This window comes from Leuresthes tenuis, unplaced genomic scaffold, assembly GCF_036924035.1.
Source record: "Leuresthes tenuis unplaced genomic scaffold, fLeuTen1.0.hap1 SCAF_7, whole genome shotgun sequence".
NCBI lineage: Eukaryota > Metazoa > Chordata > Actinopteri > Atheriniformes > Atherinopsidae > Leuresthes > Leuresthes tenuis.
The window spans coordinates 23,331,501-23,354,375 of NW_027325361.1; the positions used below are offsets into that span (position 1 = coordinate 23,331,501).

General features: G+C 43.1%; 1 protein-coding gene across 1 annotated transcript; it reads left to right on the plus strand.

The window, feature by feature from the left end:
* Nucleotides 1-735: 735 nt before the first annotated feature.
* Nucleotides 736-22,803, plus strand: LOC140312263 (uncharacterized). The gene is made up of 14 exons (XM_072390023.1): nucleotides 736-846; nucleotides 3,777-4,639; nucleotides 8,501-8,795; nucleotides 10,421-10,540; nucleotides 10,883-11,050; nucleotides 13,605-13,786; nucleotides 14,369-14,625; nucleotides 14,734-14,870; nucleotides 15,009-15,130; nucleotides 15,742-15,859; nucleotides 15,989-16,297; nucleotides 16,442-16,634; nucleotides 16,746-17,145; nucleotides 19,587-22,803. The coding sequence occupies exons 2-14, from the start codon at nucleotides 3,959-3,961 to the stop codon at nucleotides 20,439-20,441; spliced, it is 3,837 nt and encodes a 1,278-aa protein (XP_072246124.1). The 5' UTR covers nucleotides 736-846; nucleotides 3,777-3,958; the 3' UTR covers nucleotides 20,442-22,803.
* Nucleotides 22,804-22,875: the final 72 nt, after the last annotated feature.

The following is a 22,875-nucleotide window of genomic DNA, read 5'->3' on the forward strand; positions in this document are numbered from 1 at the left end:
ATTTAAATGATAACTTTAGCTGAATCTATGCAAGAATTAAGTAGATTAGTGATGATTAGTGTCTCCAATTTAAGCTCAGGAGCTTGTGCTCCTGATTTATGGTAGTTACAAAAATGTACAGGTCATTAGGTTGTTCATTATTACCATGAAGAACACATCATGACAGATCCAGTTGATCAAGTCCTGAAATAAATGAATAACTACAGTCAAACCCATGAGACATGTTTTTAACAAGTTTACATGGCCACTGATGAAATGTTACTTGTTAATGTACTAGCCAGCGGCAATTTTCTGAAGCAGCTTCCGAGAGGAAAAAACTAGGAAATTCAAAGTCACTGGAGATGCTTCTGCAAACTGGCAATGTTCAAACAAAAATTAAAAGACACTGCAAACCTTGTAAGAAAACACACAGCCAAACCAGGCGATACTCGGGGGGTTTAAACAAAAGACGTAATAAAACAGAGAACATTAAAAAGAAAAAGCTAGGAATTAGAGGACATTTTTGCCCCGGAATTACAATATCAGACAGCCTCATTTGTAAGGGTAGGTATCCACTGTGCGTGCGCGTGTGTGTCTGACTGTGCGTGTTACTCACTGGTCACATGCGTCAAAAATAGTAGGCTTTTAGGGTGACTATCGGTCCTTCTGTGGTCCAAACAGACTAATGGAGAGAGGGGAAGAGAGAAAGAGTCACAGTGAGGGAGGGAGTTGCAGACAGCGGGAGACAGACTGGGCTAAGTGGACAAACCTCGCGTTGAGTTCAAACGAACCTCGGCATCCTTTCCCACGTTGGACGGGAAGCTCCGTTACACCTCGGGACCACTGGAGCACCGCCGCAAACACACAGTAAGCTCTTTTCTACTCCAATGAATGACTTTATGTCCTCGTGATTTACTAGTTCACAGAGAGACGTGACAAGTTTCCAGCCGTCGTCTCTCTGCTTTACCGCTCGGTTTCTCGTCTTTGGGGGCTCTCTGTCACAGCGAGTTCCCGTCAGTTTTGAAAATAATGAGGCGAAATCAAACATTTCGCCCCTTAGCTTCCGCGGACATGTGCGAGCTGTTTAGGTGAAGTGGTGGTCGGCTGAGCGAAAGTGTTAAAGGGGGCACTGTTGGGAAGAACTGTCATTTTGGTTGACACTGCCGAGATTTCCCTCGTTTTTTTTCTTTCCTTGTTTTTTTAGCGAGATATGTGTGAGCGCACGCGCTCATTTAATTTGCGCGCGCCATAGGCTGCTCACCTGCCGCGTGCTGGGATGTTCGATTCCCAAAATGAGAGGCTCACCTTAGTGGACCCCGGTTAACAGCCGACGGCAATATTTTTGCGACATTGCGTTCATTATAACAGTTAGCCCAAGTGTGTTTAATCACATTAACATGCATCAAGTAGGTCATTTTTCCGGTTTGCTCTAACAAGACAAGGTCACGCTCCGGGCTGTGTAGTGTATCTTCATTCTAATAAGATTTCCAGATGTGTGTGTGTGTGTGTGTGTTTGTGTACAACTCAGACCAAAGATGACTGCAACGAGGCATGAGCGTGCTTCGAGAAACCTAACAGCCCTCCGCCTTTACTGTGTGCTGTCACAGAACACATTATGAGGCATTTTCATTTGACAAATAAAGTACACGGCTGGACTCTTACTCAGCACAATGCGCTCAAGCTGTCTGAGTGTCAAACCTTGACAATAATGAGGTGACTGATGTGCTGAGTACAGTGGGCCTCTCCTCACCAGTCTGATTTGGATGGACTTAAGAGATTTTCCTGTGTGCGACGAGCAGGGGAGAGCCCGTGAGAATGGATGGAAGCTTTGGAGGCATTAAGAGGAGCGGCGGAGGCAGAGAAAGCCAGAGATGTGCAAATGGAGCAGAATCTGTCCAAGTCCTGGCAGTTAAAGCTACTAACGCTGCCCCCCCCACCCAGAGTGCTCCCACCACCACCACCCACCCTTTGCTCCTTCTATGCCTCCATCTCCCATTTTTTTCCCCATGTAAAAGGCCTGACATGCACAGGCTATTTTTAATAAAAGTGAAACAGCCTTGTTGCAGTGAGGCGACTCGATGCAGAGTGAAGTGAGACTGAAACAACGATTTGCAATTTGGGGCTATGTCACCACTCATCATTCCATTCTGAGCCAGCAACAACAAATCGTCCTCACGCTTTCATCCTCTACCCCTGCCTTACATTACACACACACACACACACACACATTTCATACACACTCCTTTTCTAAAGACTTCAAACAACGGTGAATGGCATGTACTGCTGGCGATGTGGGCTTTGGAGCAAAGCTGGCAGAGAGAAATGTAAGCCGAGAGCTCAGTCTATGTTAATGCACAATAGCTGGGGAAGACAAAAGTATTATAGAAGGGCCACTTCTTGTATTTTCAAAGATTTAAGATGCCGACAAACAGATGCAGATGGAGAACATGAGGCATTACATGTGGATGACTTGTGTTATTACTTTACATAATGAAGGAAAAAATAGATGTAAAGGTGGACTTTGATTGGTCAATAATAAATAATTGCTCATTTGTCTGGTCTCAAGCCCACTCGTTTAAGCGGATCAATATCTGGGGGGAAAAAAGTACTTTGGTTACATTTTTATCTGTCCTTCCTTTCATATGGAGCATATCAGTTTTAATGCATCAAAGAATGTCATGGCTCATATTCTACTGGACTGTACAGAGCCGTCAAGGGCTTCTGGATTTCTATAGGCACAATCTCTGCCTCTAAATGAATCAAAGCACGTGCTTATCTGGACATTTATTAAGATAGAGCAGACCAGAGGATTTAGGTTTGTCTGTATGAGCAGCGCTATAGCTCATGTCTCTTAGCCAAATTTCCGGGGTGGGGGGGTGGCACAAAATGTAGGAATTCTTTTTGGAGTTGAAACAAAGAAAGATGCGTTGATAGAAACTGTTAGAAAACCCCATTTCTGTGCATATGTGACTCATGCTCTGGTGCTCTGTGGAGATGATAATGCATGCCTTCACATGTGCATGACGGTGAAAGTAGATGTCAGAAAACGTTCCATTCATTGCAGGAAGTCAGTGAGGCAGAGTGATGGATGCAAAGGGGACGTGGATGGGAGAAAAAACTGCAATCACACAGTTCGGTTGTATCCTGTCGCTGACACTTTCCACTGCGTCAAGTTTCATAGATCAATGGCCCGGGATCTGTCTCAAATGCTGATGAACTGAAGATCATTAAACTTTTGGGAAATGAGGACAAGTCATCGATTATGTTATTTATGAGTCTAATTAATCTCTGAAGGGGAACTTCTTTCACTATTGGGTACTGAGGCATAGGGAGACCATCATTAGGGATGCCATCAATCATCTGCTGTTCAGGCAATTGTGTGTGACAAGGCGCTGTAAAGCACCTGAGCTCCACCTCATCGCCAGGTCCTCGGGTTCTAAATTAATTGAAAATTTTAAAGACCACACTTCTCTCTGAGAGCGTGATCAACAACCGGATTCACCCTCAATAGCACAAAGTAACTCTCCTTTTTACGGGCTTTCTTCTTGCATCATCCTGTGTTAAAACTCGCAGCTATTTTTACAGCAGCTGGCAGAGAGCTCAGATGAGCAAACAAAGCTGTTCACCAAACAGCAAAGACACGTTCATGGAGAAACTTGTCTTAAAATAACCTCCACTTTGCTAGATAATGAGCAAGACGTCAGCTTGTTTGCATCTTTTCACTCATGCATCCTGAAGCACTTGTTACCCATATTAATGAATGCAGTCAACATCCCACTAATTATGTTTCCTCTTAGGTGATCCTGTGCAGCATGTGCGCTGCGTGGAAAGTGCGAGAAACGACATGAAGACGCATTCTGAGGAGAGGAGAAGAAAAACTGAGCGACGAGCCGCTGTAATAAACCGTCATGAGAAACCAACGTCTGATCAGCTATTCCTCGGCCATTCCCTGAGACAAACTGGTCAGTGAACAAAAGCAATGGCAGCACGCGTTGCACTTCTCTTGCTGTTGTTCTGTCAAGGGGAAAGAAGTGGCGTTTCCGAGGCTGCTGGGCTTTCGGAGGAAGATGACGACTTTCAAGTAATATCAAGCAAAAAGCAACAAGTCTTACCTCATCCAGAGGCCATGGGCTTTTTCTCTGAGAGAATGAAAGAACCGGGAGGCCGTGCTCAGGATGCAGAGAGTCATGGAAGATATTTGCCAAATGTGGCTTTTCAGCTAAGTGACAGAAAACACAATGATTTTGACTTTGGGAGGAACCCAGCAAAGGAAATAGACATGCCTAGCCGCCCTGAATCTTCTGCTACACCCCTAACGTCTAAACATAGCCCTGAACTCGCTGTGAACCGTAAGAAAAGGAGCAGTTTGACTAACCGGGAGGTTGAAGGTGTAATTAATGGGCTCAGTCTGGTGCCAAGGTCGGAGCAGGTGTCCGCTGTCCAGCCTGAGCTTTATGTGGACACGGATGCTGGTGACGTTCAACTTGAGAGGAATCGCAGTTCGAAATGGGTCGCAGAGACTCAACATCGATCCTCGGAGCCTCGATCCTCGGAGCCTCGATCCTCGGAGCCTCGCCCCCGGCGCCGCAGGAGCTGGCTGTGGAACCAGTTCTTTGTGATCGAGGAGTACAGAGGGCCTGAGCCTGTGCTCATTGGACGCGTAAGCCTTTGTCACAACCAGTCAGCATGCGCATGTGAATCACCCGCATCTATTTGTCTGAATTTATGTTTGTGCTTTACTCCAGAGGGCAGACAAAGATTTTTTTGCAAGCACATTTTTGTCGGTGAAAGTTAACCATGCAAAAAAATAATTGAATCAGAACAAACAAAGAGACACCCGACTCTCATTCATTACATTCACTACATACATTTACATGTTTGCCATTATAGTGATAAACTTACCAAGCTGGCCTCCGTCTGTCTGCCACGCTGCTTCGTGTGCTCACAGGCCCCGTGACACAACAAAAGCAGTTCACACGAGAAAAAAAATGGAAATATCACCCAAAAGTTGTCTGCTGCGCTTGGCTGAGGTGGAGGAATTGGTATATCAACATCGGTGTCGTTTACCGCGGGGACTGCTGGGACATTTCCCCACCACTGTCTGAAATGGCTCATTTCGTTTCCATCACTTTTAAAAAGCGCAAATTGTTAAAAATGTTCTGAAAGGTAAGTTGCAACAAGAAATGAGGTTTCGTAGGAAGTGCAACTCCCTCAGGTGTGTGAGGGAAGAACACCTGCATGTTATCACAGCCACAGTAAAGTACATGCTACAGGCAGTGAGTTTTAATAGTGGGTGTCAGCGTGTCCAGGCTGCAGCATAGTGCTGTTGGAAGGCTTCAGAGGAAATAAAGTACTGATTTCAGAGTGCTACCAAAATGCCTTGCAATCTTCCTTCATCAACAGAGCGGCCTGCTCTTTGGAGGCAAGTAACCAGCTATGATCCAGCCTAGATTCGTTTAATGAAACTAGTTCTCTACCGTTTGAAGATGAAAACATGGAAAATTTAACATCTTTCTCACGTGTGTCATAATGTGTTGAACTTGATTCGGGAACTCGTATGAACTCTGTTCCTCATCAGTTGGAAAATAAAATGCAACATTGAACACTAAGGCAGTTTACCTAACATGTAGGGCCAAATGACTGTTTTACCCTTAGTTTAGCTATTATTTTTTTAGAAAATTACAAAAATCAGTGAACAGTAAAGTTTATCAATACAGCCAAATTCCCAGTAAAGACGCTCTCATTCACATATTTTTCACATGTTTCTTTTGTCAGATGGCTAAAGAAGAAAAAATGAAATTCATAAAAATTGGTAGTACAACTGACAGCTACTATAGTTATAGTTATATGATTACACCCCGTACCTGCTTACCTGTCCCAGCGCTTTACCTTACATCTATATTAATGCAAATAGAGGCGGTCATACAGAATTTTTTCATCAAAGTCCAATTTTCCGATTCATTGGGATTGCGACCCACACCTAAGAAGGTTCCAACAGAAAGCAAAGCTAATTTCTGCCGCATGTCATTTTTCTCCTGTTTGTCCTTTGGAATGTGTTTTCTCCCAAAACAGCTGGTGGCTGTTACCAAGCGTGGGTAAATGCAAGAACTGAGCATTTATGTGGATATTTGAAACATGCAAACACGTTTGATGAGGAGAATGTTTTACATTTTCTTTGATGAAATAATAGTTTCTCTGAAAGTGTCATTCATGTGCTGACATTTTCTACTATCGTGTGCCATCATTTGCTCCGGAGTGCGGCACAAATGGAATTTGGATGTTTGCGCGGCAGCCACACGTGTGACACATACTTGAGCTTCTCCAGCCGCCACACCAGCAGCCTTCTCCTGCCGTCGGTGTCGCAACATGAGAAGTGACTGAGATGATTTAGTCCACGGCGCACCTGAACCGTTTAGTCCCAGGGGTTTACTTGTAGCTTTTCACAGTCAGCCACTCCTCACTAATGCAGCCGCTGGCAGCTACTGTGTAGTCACAGTAGGATTATATCAGCTGTAACGCTAACAGGGACTGCTGCCAGCCACTTTGTAGCTAGCAGTATACTTTACAGTGACAGTCTAGATTGGATTCTTACCAGTGCAGTATACACCTCATAAATGTTTAATCTCCCTCTCTAGTTGTTATTGATACAGTCAGGGAGGGGTGTTAAAGCAATCAGTGGTCACACGAGACTGCTCATTCCGATTGCAAGCACATCCTTGATGTTGATATTCATGTTGTAAAGTACTCCTGCTTTGTAGCACAAAGTTTTCTCTCAAAGGGAGCTCACGTTGCCAAAAATAGAGAGAGATGTGCCTGTCAAACCCTTTATCATTACAAGATTTGAGGTGTTCTATCAACAGTTTAAATCACAGGTGCTTTAACCAGTGCGAAAGTAACAAGAATTTCTCTGCAAGTGAACGCAGTGTGAAGTAGATATAAACCCGGAGGTGGATGTACTTCATGAGTGAGAGGAGGAGGGGAAAATTGAGATTACAGAGAAGGAGAGCAAGGGACAAAGGGATTTAAAGAGTTTCCTCCTTTTCTCGCTTTGTTTGGATGGGGTGGATACATTTTCTCCCCACTGTGAGAGTGTTTTTCCATGCTGTATGAGGCACAGCAGGACTGAGCCAGCAATTAGACAGTGGGGAGAGGAGGTCTGGGTGGAAAGTGGAAGGCGAGGGGGAGGTAACGGGTAAGGGAGGGAGGAGGGCACAGACTTCTAACAAAGATGGCTCTCGTGGTGAGGAGAGGGATCAAAATCAAAGCTGGTTTTAAGGAAGAAAGGGGAGAGAAGGTGTGGGTGTCAGGATGAATAAAGATGTGGCAATTTGTAGGGTATACTATTATGAGTTCATATAATCCCCAGCTTGAACTTCCACAACATGTAGCAAACACACGGTGGACTCGTCTTTTTTCCTCCTCTGTTTGCATGCTGTGTAGAGTTGCACTAGTGGGAACATCTGTTGTTAAAACAGATTGATTCACATTTCTGGAGCCCTTCTGACGCAGCATGCTGTAAATCACAGTCACTTTTAAGTATACATCTGTCTATAGCACACAAATGGTGTCAATAATTGTACCCTTGCTCTTTGTTGCTCCAGCAATTTTCATTGCAAGAAAATGAATATGTCCTGCAAAAATCATTAGTAATTGCTCATCACAATTTAAAAACAGACAGTGGTGAAGCTGCATTCTTGAAGTCGAGGCTTTAGTTCTTGTGAGTACCTAAGGTCCTCAGCAGGGGTTGTTAGTAAGCCTCGTGGATTATGAACATGTGCAGATGTGCCTTAAGGATAGAGAGAAGTGAGTGTTCCTGGTCAGAAAGCTCAGTGTGATGAAGGCTGAGTAATCTCGTTCGCTTTCTATTTCCGTGTATTTGACCTTTTACCTATCTAGCTGCCACTAATATCCCCTCTGCTATTAAATACCAATCCAGGACTCTACACCAGAGAGGAAAGCAGACTCGGAGAGAGACAGAGAGAGGAATAAAGAATGTGAGCAGATGGGCAATCTGTGTAACCGAAGTAACTTGATGAAAAAAGAGGGGGGAAGAAAGAGGTGGTTTAAAAGGTAGAGGCAGAGTCGGGCAGATGGATGTACTAGAAGGGGATGGAAGGGGCAGATGGATGAAAGAGACTGTAAGATTTACAGATGGATACTGCCTGGGTTATCAGAATGCATCTGTGAATATACATACATGGCATTTGCGGGGCCACTTTCTGCCTTGATGTGATTTGCCCTCAACAATCCCCCGATGGCATATTTGGTCGAATGAGTTCATTAGCTGCATGCATCAGCACTCAGCCTGGTCCCATATATATCATCCGCACCTGGTGCCATTCCTCTTAGATTCACAAAACACATCCCATCTTAGCATAACTCACCCATTTCACACATTCAGGTTTGCTGTACATGCCAGACAAGTAAGAGAGCATTAGTAAGTGATGCCTGTATCACCTCAGAAAGTCCTGTTGCCTAAAGGTGTGAGTGCAATTCACTCTGCTTGTATTTGATTTTGCAGCTGCACACAGATATGGACAGAGGAGACGGGCTCACTAAATACATGCTGGAAGGGGAGGGAGTTGGTTCTGTGTTTGTTATTGACAGCAACACAGGGAACATACATGTCACCAAGTCTCTGGATCGAGAGGAGAAAGACCAGTATCGTCTAGTTGCGACAGCGACTGACCGTGAGACTGGCCGAGCCCTGGAGCCCTCCTCCGAGTTCATCATCCGAGTGCAGGACATCAATGACAACCCACCTGTCTTCCCAAATGAACCCTATGTTGCCATGGTGCCGGAGATGGCCAACATAGGTATGTCAGCGGTGTTGTTCGTCATGGAGAGCAGCGACTTTGCTCAGCTTGAATGTGTGTTGCTTGATTCCAATGAATCCAAGTAACAACATTTAGTCAAGTCATCTTCTTATACAGTATCATTAAAAAGAGTAGAAGCAGCCCCAAAGTGCTTTTCATTTTCATCAAGAAATAAATCAAGCAACCATAAAGAAAAGCAAGAGATAAAAAGATTGGTCTTTAAATCTGATTTAATTTTACCAGCGGTGGAGCAAGATGAATTATGAATTGGAAGTCTGTACCAGAGTCTGGCAGCAGCGACTGACAAGTCACCTTTGATTTTAAGATGTGAGTGACAGACTGGGAGTAGAATCTGTGATGATGACCTAAGTAACATGGCGGGGCAAAGAAGGGATTAATATATCAGGAGTGTTCTGCGAAGCTAAACCACCAAGGGGCTGTAGGAACAAATAACATCTTAAAATCGATGCTATGTCTCACTGGAAACCAGTGCAGTGGAACCAGAAGTGGAGCAGTCTGGCAGCTGCATTTTGTAATAGATTTAAAAACATGGATACGTGTTTCCTGGTCCTTGTGAGATTAGAAAAAAGAATGCTTTTATTTGGCTGTTTATAAACTGCTTTTCAGTGTTGAAGTTAAAATTAAAATCCAGGAAAACACCAAGATTTTCACTGTATCATACACACTGTTACTGATGACTAGGCTTATAGATGAGACTGCTGATGGAGTGAGTTTGGCCAGATGTTAATATTTTAGTCTTTTCATTTAATCGTCAGCCTTTATTGTCATTAAGACAGCTGAACAGTTCAGTGAAATGTCTTCAGATTTAACGAAGGGCCATGATGTTCAAAGAGAATAGACGGGGCTCCATGATGGCGCCTTGAGGGATTCCACAGTTCTGTGTGTCAAGCAAGAAGTGAATGCTGTCTCTTGTTGATCATCTTAGACAGAACAGTTTCGTCAGTATGTTATGGTCTACGGTGTAAAAAACCTGCAAAAGAGGCAAAGCGAGGCTACATTTACCAGAATAACATGGGCGAAGACCACATTAACATGCAAATTTTTAAGTAATATGCTGGCATATTGATTTTATCCAGTTAGTATGCTGATCAGCCCTTTTACAGTAAACACAAAGTATAGGTGAGGATTTCACAGTGAAAATATCGTTTGTCATGTAGATACTTGTCACTAACTGACAATGATGGAGGCGCTATATGAAAAGTCTTCAGATCGCCAAGGAGATTGGAATTAATCTACTGGACACCCTCACGTTTGATTGACAAACCATCCGAAAATTGTGGAGATATTTCAGTCAGAATTAAAATGATGGACTGACAAACAAACTGACTGTGTCAGCTTTCAGGTACTGTGGCTAATGGGCCCTGTTATCGTAACCTATTTCTGTTGTAAAATCAAGATTCCAGTTGTCTGTTCATGTCCTCCATATGGATTTGAAATGATCATATTGTCCAAAAAGGTTCAAGGAGGACAATTATACAACACTATAACTAATTATACAAGTATATGATATTCAAAGTATACATTTAGGTCGTAATGACAGTTAATGATTTTCATTTGAAAAGATTATGTGACTTTTCGCTCACATCACTCCTTCTGTTTCACAGGCACATCCATAATCCAAGTCACAGCTGTAGATGCTGATGATCCAACATATGGAAACAGTGCCCGACTGGTGTATGGGATAATACAGGGCCAGGACTTTTTCTCTGTGGACCCTGAGACAGGTCTGTTCATATCCTCACATGTACCACACATCCCATTTCATTTTTTATTTAAATTTCTTAAGAATGTCTCTCCAGCCAGTGATTACACTTTGTGTTGTTAATCCCAGCTCTTTCATATCATTCAGCATGTTTCACCCTTTTCCGCTACATCTTCTCTTGCAACAACTTGACTTTTATTTGATGTGTTTAGAAACAAAGGTGGCCTGAAGTCAGGTTTTTACAAAAAATCCTAACTCTAAAATGTATGACTCGCTTTGATGGTAATGAGGAGGGACGCTGTGTCACTGTGAAATCTGTAGCTGTTGTGATTTTTGCTGTACGCTCCGCTCTCCTCTCCACCAGGCGTCCTGCGGACAGCAGTACCAAACATGGACAGGGAGACGCAGGATGAATATCTGGTTGTCCTCCAGGCCAAAGACATGGGGGGGCATCTGGGCGGCTTATCAGGGACTACAACAGTCACTGTGAAACTGAGCGATGTCAACGACAACCCTCCTCACTTCAGAAGGAGTAAGTATTATCTTATCAGATCCCCACCTAGCTGATGTCTGCTTTCAATCCCTGTAGCTGTAGAAAATGTGAGTGTAAGAAGATTAAAGTGATTGAATATCTTACATTGGAACTCGTGACAGCATACTGATATGTTTTGCCTACTTTTGGTACAAGTTGTCTTGACAGTTTCAACATAAGACATAAGCTTGAAAGTAGCTAAACAGTCCACTTTTCCTCTTTCATTTTCTGAATTGTCGTTGTTTATAACATCAGTTGAAATAACATGACCTTTGCAAAAAGCACTGGCATCAACATTCATATAAGCATTCCCGGGTGGTCCCTGCACCTCAAATGGACTGCATCTCGAGGTAGAAGAGTGAAAGATCATGTCCTCTTTTTCTTATCCAAGCTTTTCCCTGTTCCGTGCTATTAATATTTCATCTTATAGTTCAGTGCTTTCAGCTTCAATAGACAGCAAAATCACTGCAAAATGTGTCTAACACTTTCAGACATACCCTGCATTTCTTTATATACTAGCTCTTCTCTGTTCCCTCGTATTTTCTACTTTTTCCTTCAGACAGTCTCTGCTTACTGCCATTCATCTTTGCCTTTAAAGCTCCATCTCTGTATGTTGATATATTGTGCTGCAATACACAGTTTTATAGAAGCAATATTATAATTCCAAATGTCGGCAGGGTTATTTATTTACCAATATCTGACTGTATCTTCCCTCTCTCCCCACATCACTGCAGGCCATTATTTTCAGTTTGACAATAATGCCACAGTTAAGCAAACGGCTCATTTGCTATGCTCTTTGAAACCGAGGGGTGGGATTTGTGAATTTTCTTTATGTGGAGGAGGCAGGCTGATTTGATGAAACCAGAATCATTTTTCTGGATTTGCTGTATGTTGCTGTGCTGCGTTACATCAAGCGGAACTCATCGTTGTATTCCAAGTGCACGACGTAACCTGCCACAGATCACTGGCTGCTCCTTCATGCCTGCAAAGGGGACGGACTTTAATCCAAGCTAAACAATAACAGTAGAACATATTAACTCTGCAAGGCTGAATTAATGCATGTGTGATTGCTGTGTGTCTCTGTGCCCAGGTTTCCAGAACCCAACAATTGTCTGGCATAAGGCTGGTAACTTCACATTTCAGTAGTTTGAGCTATCTAGTGTTTGCTGCTGTTGCTGAATAAAGCCAGTCAGCCAAATAAAACTACTGATTAATCATCTGTTTCATGACACAAATATTTTCTCAATGGTAATTTTGTCGATGCATATTAGTGTTGTTAGTCATGTTAGCAGCTCTGAATGCAGTTTTGCTTTGAGCTAAATAACAATATTAATATGCTAACATGTAGTGGCTATGCTAGCACGCGGGCTGATATCTTCTGACTATAGTGAATTAAAAACAGTTTTATTCGTTTGTAGATAATTGGTCTTAACCAAAGAAGTGATCTCATCACACCCACTAGTAGAGGTTTTGTGGGAGAGGAATTCACAAGATGGCTAAAGTGAATAGGGTACATGACATGGAGACCATGATTAATCAGATATGTCATCTAGGGCAGTCTCAGGCCCAGAAATGTGCATAACAAGACTGGACATTTTGGACATTATTATATGAAAAACCTGTATAAAGCATTCTTCTTTGTGCTGTTTTGATCTAATTTGGACAAGGACTGTCTAAAATATCAGGCTGTAGGCGGATTGTGCTTTCTAACTAATAGATGACAAGACATTTAAAGGACATCCCTATGCTTTAAATTTAGAGGGACGATATATATTCAGCATGTTCAACCATCTTTAACTACAGTCCAAATCAAACGTTGTGGTTCTAAAGCAGCTATCAGTTGACATTGGGTTTGCCATGGATCGGCATTTTAAGCATGTTTTAACAGAATGAGGAAAGAATAAAAATGAATAAATGAAATCAAAAACATAAAGCAGCCTTTTTTTTTCTAAGAATCTTTTTCTGCCCTGAGGCACCCAGATGTTCAACTGAGCTTAAGACATTTCATTGCACCGTAAACTGATTTAGACTAATTTAGGCCATTTCTCGACCTAATCCAAGAAGCCAGGTAATGTAGACATTTCTTCACCGGAGGGAGCACTGCCCACATCTCCGCCTTCATGGAGGCTGACATTTTTAAATTATTCTTGTTTGTCTCACCAGAAAGCCAAAAAGACTTCAAAACCCATGACTTTTTTCAGTTTAAACATGAGAACGTGGACAAAATACATAGGGTTTTATGAGCAAATGGATTTAAAACAATAACTACACATGATTTGATCATACAGTTCCGAATTAAAGATTATAGATTATATCTTTCCATTACAGGAAATTCTTATTGGAAATGTTTATGTAATCGTGTAGCATATTCAAGCAGATATTAAAAAAATTGAACAATGCTTTAAACCCCATCATGAAATATTTTTCAGAGTGCAGCTGCGTCCGTTACGTAAATAGCAGCTTTGTTTTGACTCAGAATCGAGCCAAACACCGTCCTCATCAGCATTCAGTGCCAGTGCTCAAACTGCTACATTCATTGTTTTCCTCCCTGCAGGTGCGTGGTCGTTCTCTGTGTCGGAGCTGGCTGCACCAGGTGTGGAGGTGGGCCGTGTCACCGCCACCGATCCTGACCTGGGAGAAAATGCACAGCTGGAGTTTACCATCCTGGACGCCGAGGAGGCTGAAATATTCAATGTAACTGGAAGAGACAAAGAGGCTGTCATTGTGCTTAACAAGGTGAGGGACGAGATGCAGGAACAGACACACAGTAATTGTGAAGAACCTCTAAAGGGATATGTGGGTGTTTACGCTTCGAAGAACACATTTTTTTAGGCCTTAAAACGCTTCAGACACCCTCTGTCGCTGATAGTTTGAGACCATCTCTAAAATGAACTATTCATGAGCAATTATGAGCTAGAAATCAGCAGTTAAAAAAAAAAAAACAGCAGCTCATTTGAAGTGAGGAGGTTAAAAGCAGCCAGTGTGAAGCTGTCTTTTTACATTTAAGGGTTTTAATAACACTGGGCATTCAAAGATAATTATTGTGCTGTGAAGTATTAAATTAAGAGTGAACAATGAGGAGAAGCTGGTGATTAGTTACTTAGAAATCTATCAGAGTCAGATATAAAAGAAAGTCCCAAATGGAGGATGTGAACTATATAGAGATAAATAAAAGTGGGAAAAGGACTTTAAATGAATTATGAAGTACTCTACAGTATGTGGTCAGAAATAGACCACATAAACATATTAATCATATATGAGAGGCCTTCGGTAAAGTGTAGTCTACTGATTGCGAATGCTTCATTCTTCACCCAACAGCTTCTGGATTACGAAACCCGCAATTCGTATACTTTCTCTGTGGAAGTTGTCAACCCACTCGTAGATGCCCGATACATAAGGAAAGGACCCTTTAAGGACCAGGCAACAGTCCGGGTCATGGTCCTTAATGCTGATGAGCCACCGCGATTCTCCCAGAGTTTGTACCATCTGGATGTGTCTGAGAACTGCCCCCCCATCTGCTCTGTTGGTCGGGTCCATGCTGTGGACCCAGACACAGGACAAAGCACCAATATCAGGTTTTTATTACACCATCACTCACTCATTTAGCAGCTCACTCTCTCGGTCAGTGCTTCTTGCTTTCTTTTTCCTTTCAATTCTTGATAGTGCCTATTTCCGTATCTTAGGTACTCCATTGATCCCCAGTCAGACCCCGAGGCTTTGTTCCGCATCGCCTCCAACACGGGTTTTATCAGCACAGTGATGGAACTGGACCGTGAGGAGGAGCAGTGGCACAACATCACAGTCATCGCCACACAAAGGGGTATGACATCACCTCTGCACTGTGCGCTTCACGGCTGAAGAAACTCACATTTCACTGAGTGGACTAGAGTGAAAAAAGATTTTTTATTTTTTATTCTGTGATCATTTCAATATTAGTGTTGGTTTCTTCTTTCCTCAGACAACCCAAATCTTGTGTCAAGGATCGTGGTTGCCATAGAGACACTAGACCAGAATGACAATGCTCCGGAGTTGGACAGACAGTACACAACATCAGTATGTGACTCCAGTGCCCCCGGTCAGGTCTGTTCTTGTTTTGTTTTTGCCTGATATTGTAGTCTCAGGCTCCTGCTAAAGCCTCTGTCTGCAAACTGGAATAATTTCTACTTGTCTTCCTCCATTTTTACAATAAAGTATAGACAAAATTACCTCAACGGTCTTAGGCTAACAGGCGGTAATATTTTGCTTTATTTATTCATTTTTCCTTCTAATATGGACAGTTTTGGTGAATTTATGCAATACGTTTTACTAGGTTTTGGTTGTTAATGCTTTTTGTAACGTAATAATGTGATTTCATTTAATCCAGCGCATTTTTTTAATTAATCACGGTTATTAGCAGTCTGTGTTTCCGGTGACCCCCTCACAATTCAAGCCGCCCCGTGTTTCATCCGCAGGTTGCTTTTATGGTAATGATTTTTATGACAGTATTAAGACACTTGATTTATTTTTAAAAAGAAAACACACTCAAATGCAACACTCAGCAGTTTCAGATGTTTCTGCTCTGAATTAAAGCAGCTGCTGCTGGAAATTTTTTTGCATTCGTCTCTTGTGGAAATTCGCATCTCTTAGTGAAATCTACTTCAGGTAGATGTATTAACAGAATTTGTAACCTCAACCATCTTGATGTTCCACAGGTAGTTCAGGTTCTTCGAGCCATCGACAGGGACCAAGAGGGACAGGACACCCCGGTCCACTTCAGTATCTCCCCAGAGTCCAGCTCTACTCTCAACCTCACCGTCAGGGAAACTGGGGGTAGGCTCTGTTTTTTTTTCTTCATGTCATGCAGAAATCAGACACTTGCCACCATCCAAACTGATGCATGACTGCTGCGTTATGAACATTCTTCGTGTGTGTGTGTGTGTGTGTTTGTCACATTATCAGGTGTGACAGCTAGCCTGGTGCTCCAGTCAGCCTTGGAGCCGCTCTCTGGCTTCTCTTCATCTTTGCTCACCCTCTATGTGCCAGTCGTGCTGCGTGATGGGGCCTCAGGTCTGACCAACACTGGCACGGTCACTGTGACCATTTGCCCGTGTCTGCAAGGAGGCATGCAGACTGAGGACAGGGGCCGACCGAGAGACAGGAGATGGGAGAGACACACAGTTTGTCTGCCAGTGCCGTCTGCCTCCCCGTCTCTCATATTCAGTTTGGTCACATTACTGGCCATGCTGGCTTGTGTCACCACTCTGCTGGGTAGGTTTGGTCATTTCTCTGAAGTCTCTGAAATACTATAAAGATGTTTTCTGGTGACTTTTTGAAAGATACTGAGCCGTTTTGTCAGGTTGCTTCTGTACATTCGAGGAGTGTGTTCTCATGTGTCTGTTTTTTGCCCTTTAGTGGTGTGTGCACTCTCGCTGTCATTGCGGCATCAGAAAGGAGACTCCCACTCACCCTTTGAGGAGGATGATGTCAGGGAAAACATCATATCCTACGATGATGAGGGGGGAGGGGAAGCCGACACCGCAGCTTTTGACATAACAGCGCTGCAGAGCATGCACAGAATCCAGCACATGCACAACAACGGAAACATGTGAGCTCTTCCAAAAGATAAAAAAAAAAGAAAAACAAAGTTTATCCTTGTCATGGTGGCTCATGGCTGTGTGCGACCGTGTGCTTTTCTGACTTTTATCTCTTGGCACAGATGGTACACCCAACAGAATCCGCCCAGAGCCAGGACGTACAGCTGGAGCCGTCACCCGCGCCCCAGCCTGGGCCCCCAGCAGCGGCCGGGCTCCGCTCCGCTGTACGGACGTCTCTGCTACGGCATCAACACACTGCCTGTTCTCAGAGATTATCCAGCCGGGCCACTCGAGGCAGGCCTTCAGCTAACTCAGCTGACCCAAGGGCTAACAGGAGGTCATTTTGGCAATTCCCTCTTCATGCCAAACCAGAGCACCTTTGAGCCTCTGCTGCACTCTCCTGAGATGAGCCTCGGTAGTTTCGAAGCAGAACATATGCTGGCGAAGAAAACAATTACAGACAGAAATGACAGCAGTGAAGCAGACGCAGCTGGTGCAAAAGAGAATGAGGACCAGACCAAGGTCAGAAAACACTGTCAAAATAAAACAAAGTTGCTTTATATTTAATATGCGTGTTAAGTTTGCTGCACATTAACAGCTTTTTAGCACTACAGTCAAACTAAGTCACATGAATGTAAATAAATGTACATTTATGTGACTTTCTAAACTTAAGTTATTTTTTTCTTTTCCCACAAATTCAGTAAGAAAGGATTTCGCCCAACGGTCAAAAAGCTACACTGAAAGTAGTTCAGTTGGCAGCAGGTCAAAACCGAAGACATTCGGTGAAATGTAACACTTTTTAACTGTTTTAACGGAGATATGAGAGATTTAGTTAAATGGGTAAAACAGAATTTCAAAATATAGAATTAAAAAATGTCAAGTATTCAGACTTGAGCATCAGGGGCTAAAATGCATACTGCTGTGCAGATTGCCAAATGAAACACAAAGGTGCAAATGTGCATGGATATTCTCATGTCAGATTTCTAAGGAGCTGTTCCTATGCATGGTTCTCTTTTGATCATCTCAATCATTCACAACCTATTTCCTCTCAGATGTTAGACATGAAGGGCTGTAGACACCCCCCCTAATGAATAATTTGCATATTAAAGCACTGTGTGCAGCAGAAGTTATTAGACATGGCAATAAAAACAACAGCAAGGGAGGAGCGCAGGTTCAACTATTGTTAAACTCAGACTCTCATCCTGTCTATGAAGGGAATAAACTTATATCACGGTTTTCTGTTGTGAGATCGGAAACAGAAGGACAGCTGGGCCTGTCGACTCCTGGAGTTGGTAGAATAAAAAAAGAAATGAGTAAATTAATGAAAAACAAAGGCCTTGCCCAGTGTTCAGCAACAGCACAGCAGCCATCATTAATGCACTGTTAATGCAGTTTGTACACTGCATTAACATGTGTGTTCGTGCTTGTAATCAGAAAACTTTACACTATTAATGAGAGATGCAGAGTCTTTGAAATTGACTGCTATATTTTCTGTTAAATTCAGAAAATTGCAGCTCATGTTTTATTTCTACATTACCGTATAAAGCTTGACGAGGTCTCCACGTGGGAAAGAATGCGGTCGTGTGAAACAGAATGTACATCCTCGTTCAATGCCAAGGCTTTACGTGCTCAATCGGAACAGAATTCACCGGGTCTTAAGATAAGGTAGATACAACCTCAGTGCCAGCATTCAGGTGTGTGTGACGGCAAGGAGCAAAGACATGAGCAGTGATCTTAGAGAAGCAAGAACAAGCTCATCAACATGGGAAGCAAATTTACATGGAATTTTCAGTCAGTCATTCTGCGTGGGAAATGATAAAACAGTTGCCAGGAGTGGACGTCCCGGCAAGTTTAATCCAAGGTCAGATACTACACTATTCATAGAAAAAACCCAAGAGCTACATCTACATCAGCTCAGACCCTACAGGCCTCAGTTAGCATGTTAATGTTAAAGCTCATGCCAGCACAATTAGAGAAAGACTGAACAAATATGGCTTGTTTGGAAGGGTTGCAGGAGTAAGCCTCTTCTCTCTAAAAAGAACATGGCAGCACGACTTAGGTTTGCAAAGCTGCATCTGAACAAACAACACTTCTGGAACAATGTCCTTTGGACAGATCAGACCAAAGTGGAGATGTTTGGTCATAATGCACAGCAGCACGTTTGGAGGAAACCAAACACAGCATATCAGCACAAACACCTCATACCAACTGTCCAGCACGGTGGTGGAGGGCTGATGATCTGGGCTTGTTCTGCAGCCACAGGACCTGGGCACCTTACAGTCATTGAGTCCACCATGAACTCCTCTGAATACCAAAGTGTTCTAGAGTCAAATGTGAGGCCATCTGTCTAAATCTTGGCTCATCAACAGGAAAATGATCCCAAACACAGCAGCAAATCTACAGCAGAATGTCTGAAAAAGGACCTTAAGAGAGCTGTGCATGAAGGAATGTTCCCAAAACAATGAATTGAAGCAACATTGTAAATAAAAGTGGGCCAAAATGCCTCCATCGCACAAAACAGTAACTTTAAGTTATTCAATGACTTAAAGTGAGATGTTTTATTGCTAAGTTATTGCTGCTGAAGGTGGTTCTACAAGCTGCTGAGGCATGGGGTGTACATAGTGTTTTTTAGTTGTTTTTTTCATAACCTGATAAGTAAAGCACTGGAAAGAAGTTTCTTTTTTACAAGACGTCTGTATAAACGAGGCACTCACATCCCTCTACATCTTTTACAAAGAAAAACAAGAGCATGGTTTCTGTGTCTGTGCATCGTCTGTATCTTCTATATACATACAAATCTGACCTACCTGTCAGATTGAGAAGCCGAGTCAGAAAACAACCAGTTGCTGTCGAATCAGGTCGACTTCTGTCAGTCATTATTTGTCTTTATTCTTAGGAATATCAGTTACTTTTTCCTTTTTTGCTTCCATCCATTTATCTCAGCGTATTCTTTTCTTTTTCAGATAAACCAAACAGAAACAGAGTCGACAGCAGCCGACATCACTGCAGATCTGACCTATGAGTCTTCATGCCAAAGTCACACCAGCTTCTCATCAAACCCGCAAGAGGGTCGGCCGGGGTCATCCCAGACTCAGCTCAGCACTGGAGCCACCAGCTGCACAGTGGATGACATCGAAACTGATTCCTCCATTCCCTCTGTTTCAGAGCAAAATTATTCAAATGGCAGTCAAATCGGCTGCGTAAACCTTCCTGCGTATCTGAAAGGAGACACGTACAGCATTGTGGGCTCGCTGAACCCAGACAGCTTGGGGACGTGTATGAACGGGACAAGCAGCAGCGGGCTGTACTCAGCGGGGCTGCAGCTACTGAACGTGGGCAGACTCCAGAGAAAAGACATGACCCCACAGTCTTTGCCCTTACCGGGGGGCTTGTTTGGCGACAACAAGAGCTGGGCGTCAGGGGCGGAGCCTGAGAGAACAGAAGCCACAAACCCGCAGCCTCTCCGGATGGAAGAGCTTCTTAATATCCGTCTGGATCAGGTCACCTTTGACCTGTCGCAGCCGCCCTACGACTCGCTGCAGACATATGAGTTTGAGGGCCGCGATTCGAGGGCTGAGTCACTGAGTTCACTGGAGAGCGACGCAGAGAAGGACGACGGGAAGGAGGAGGGAGGCATGGACGAGCTAAACCAGAAGTTTCAGAGGCTGGTGGAGATCATCCGCGACAGGAGAAAGGAGAAGGAGAAGGAGAAGGAAGCACAGGGGAGTGAGGGAGCTGAGACCGCAGAGGCCACTCTCAATGAGACTCATAAACAAAGTGAGGACAAAGAAAAAGAAGTACAGAGATGGGATTTCTAGACTCCAGTAATAGACACTTTAGAGACAGGAGAACAGTCTTTGACAGAAATGGATCTTAAACACAGCAGGGGTGACAAAAGACAGAGCCTCTGACAGTCTGACAATCCTCTTGTTTTTCTCCCTGCCATGAAGACTCCAGACAGCTGCCAGTGCAGTGAGGACCTGTGGGGCAGTCAGTGCAGTGCATAGTTTTCACTTCCACTGTGTTCAGATAATGCATATGGAACCTGTCACTGTTCACACTGATCTTGTAACTGATATTAATAATGCACTTGGGGCTTTCAAAGCCAAAGTTATGAAAAATTTACTTTTTTTTTTAAATATTGATTCTAAATCCTGAAAGCAGCATTGTTAGAAAATAGGCCTCATCAAATATTGACTGGAATTGTGATATTTAATATTGATAGTCTAACAGTTGCGTAACCACAGGAAAATCTCTGGATTCAGAACATGTTTGGAGAATTTAAAAACCCACACAAGTGTATAGTAAAAAGATGTGGACTCGCACTGCCACGTGTACACCGAGCCGCTCAGACTGTGTTCATTTTTATCATGGAGCTTCACAGTATGGTTCCCTCAAGTTTGTCACTTTTACAGCAAAACAAAACTGCTCACAGTTGAAAATAATCAGACTGTCACTATCAAAGTCTTGTGTACTGTTGTAAAAGTACAGTAGGTGACATTCACATGTAGATAAACATCAACCTCAGCTTCAGTTGTTCTTGCATTCGTTTTTTTGGGAGCAGGATATTTACTGGAAAGGCCACACCAAGTGTCTGAGACGCGCACTTACACGACACGATGTCCCCCCTTAAATTCCCCCACACCAGATTATCTGTAATCCCCTAATGTGTTAGCGTGTTCTGAAGGATTTTTTTCACCTTTTTTAAGAGACAAACTAAAGCAAAAGCTTTACACACACGTGCAGACATTGTTCCTGTGATTAGCCCAGAACACGCCAGCAGGAAAACGTTATTCAGGAATCTGACAGCGAGTAATTCCAAAAGAGCATTTATTATTCCGATAGATGCTGGAATGACTTGTAAAAATAAGGATATTATTGTCAGTAATGCGGTTAAAAGCATTTGGCTTTTTGCAGTTATTGCAACTCCCTCTCCTCCTCAGCAGAGAAGGAAGTTTAGGCCTAAATCATCTGTTCGGCAGAATTTGACTGAAAATCATCAAAGAAAAAATGTGCTGAAGGGAAAACTGGACTCCTTGGGTGAGAGAATGAAATGCAGAGTAAAGAGGAAAAGGCTAGATGTTAACTGGTCATGGCCCAACTGCATATCAGCAGCAGACTGCAGCCCACTCCTGGCTGGGGTTAGATGAGGTCGCAAGTAGTGGGAATGTTTCACAAAAGATGGGCTGTAAATGGCAAGTTAAGTCACAGATCGCGTTTAATGTAACAGTGGACTGAATGAAGCGGCGAGATAAAAGCTCATGTCTGAGCTTTCGGTTCAAAAATGGACAAAAGTGAAATGACACCGCGTTGGAATGTTTTAAAGGTGCATATGCGTTTATGTTCGTTGAAAGAGATCTAAGAACAAATGCAGTGTAGTAGAGGAAGTCTGTGTTTTCCCAGAAAGCAGCAAATGACTGAACAATGGTGCCACCTAAAGTTAAACCTGAGAGATGCATCAGAGCCGTCCTCAGAGCTCCGTGTGTCAGAAAATCAGTCGTTCTGATGAGTTTTAACTGGAAACACAAAGGCCATGTGAAGGGTATCTTGGAGGGCAGGCCAGACAAAAAGGGGGACTTTTTTTGCTTTTTCTTGTATTTTTTTGTAGATAAAAGGCACTCCAGATCATGATGGTTGATTTTGCCTTAATAAACTACAGCTGTAGTTAAAAAAAAATATTAAGAACAACAATGAAGTTGAATGTGTCATTAAAGCACCACTGGGCCATTTGGCAGACATTTCAGAATTTCTCTGTAAGTTCTGTGATTTTTTTAGTTTCACTCCAGTTATTTGTTACAGTGTTATATATTTGAGTGCGTGTACTCCATTTAATGCGATTACTGCGACTCTACGGTTTCTGAAAACCTCACATCTTTCTCCCTCCACTCAAGAGATTCATTCGACTGTGAAGAAATGCCCATAAGCGCATACGTCGGGGCAAAAGCGCCTTCTCTCTGCAGCTTTCCAAACAAATGTACCTTTGACACGAATCACATGAGATGTTTGAAAGTAAGTGCAAAAATATCCCAACTGGAACAGCCATTTTACTAACTGGATTTAAGGTCTCTAATCAGTGCAGCTAGCAAGCTCATTTTATCAACATGATAATGCGTCCAGGCAAGCCAGTTGGTCTGTGTGAGACTGTGGGTTGCTTTCCTTTAGAGTTACAACCTTCTCTTCCAGTTGATTTTGTGGAAGTGAAGCGATTCAGTACTAGCATAACAGGCTGCTCTCATCCAGTAGATGCTGCTC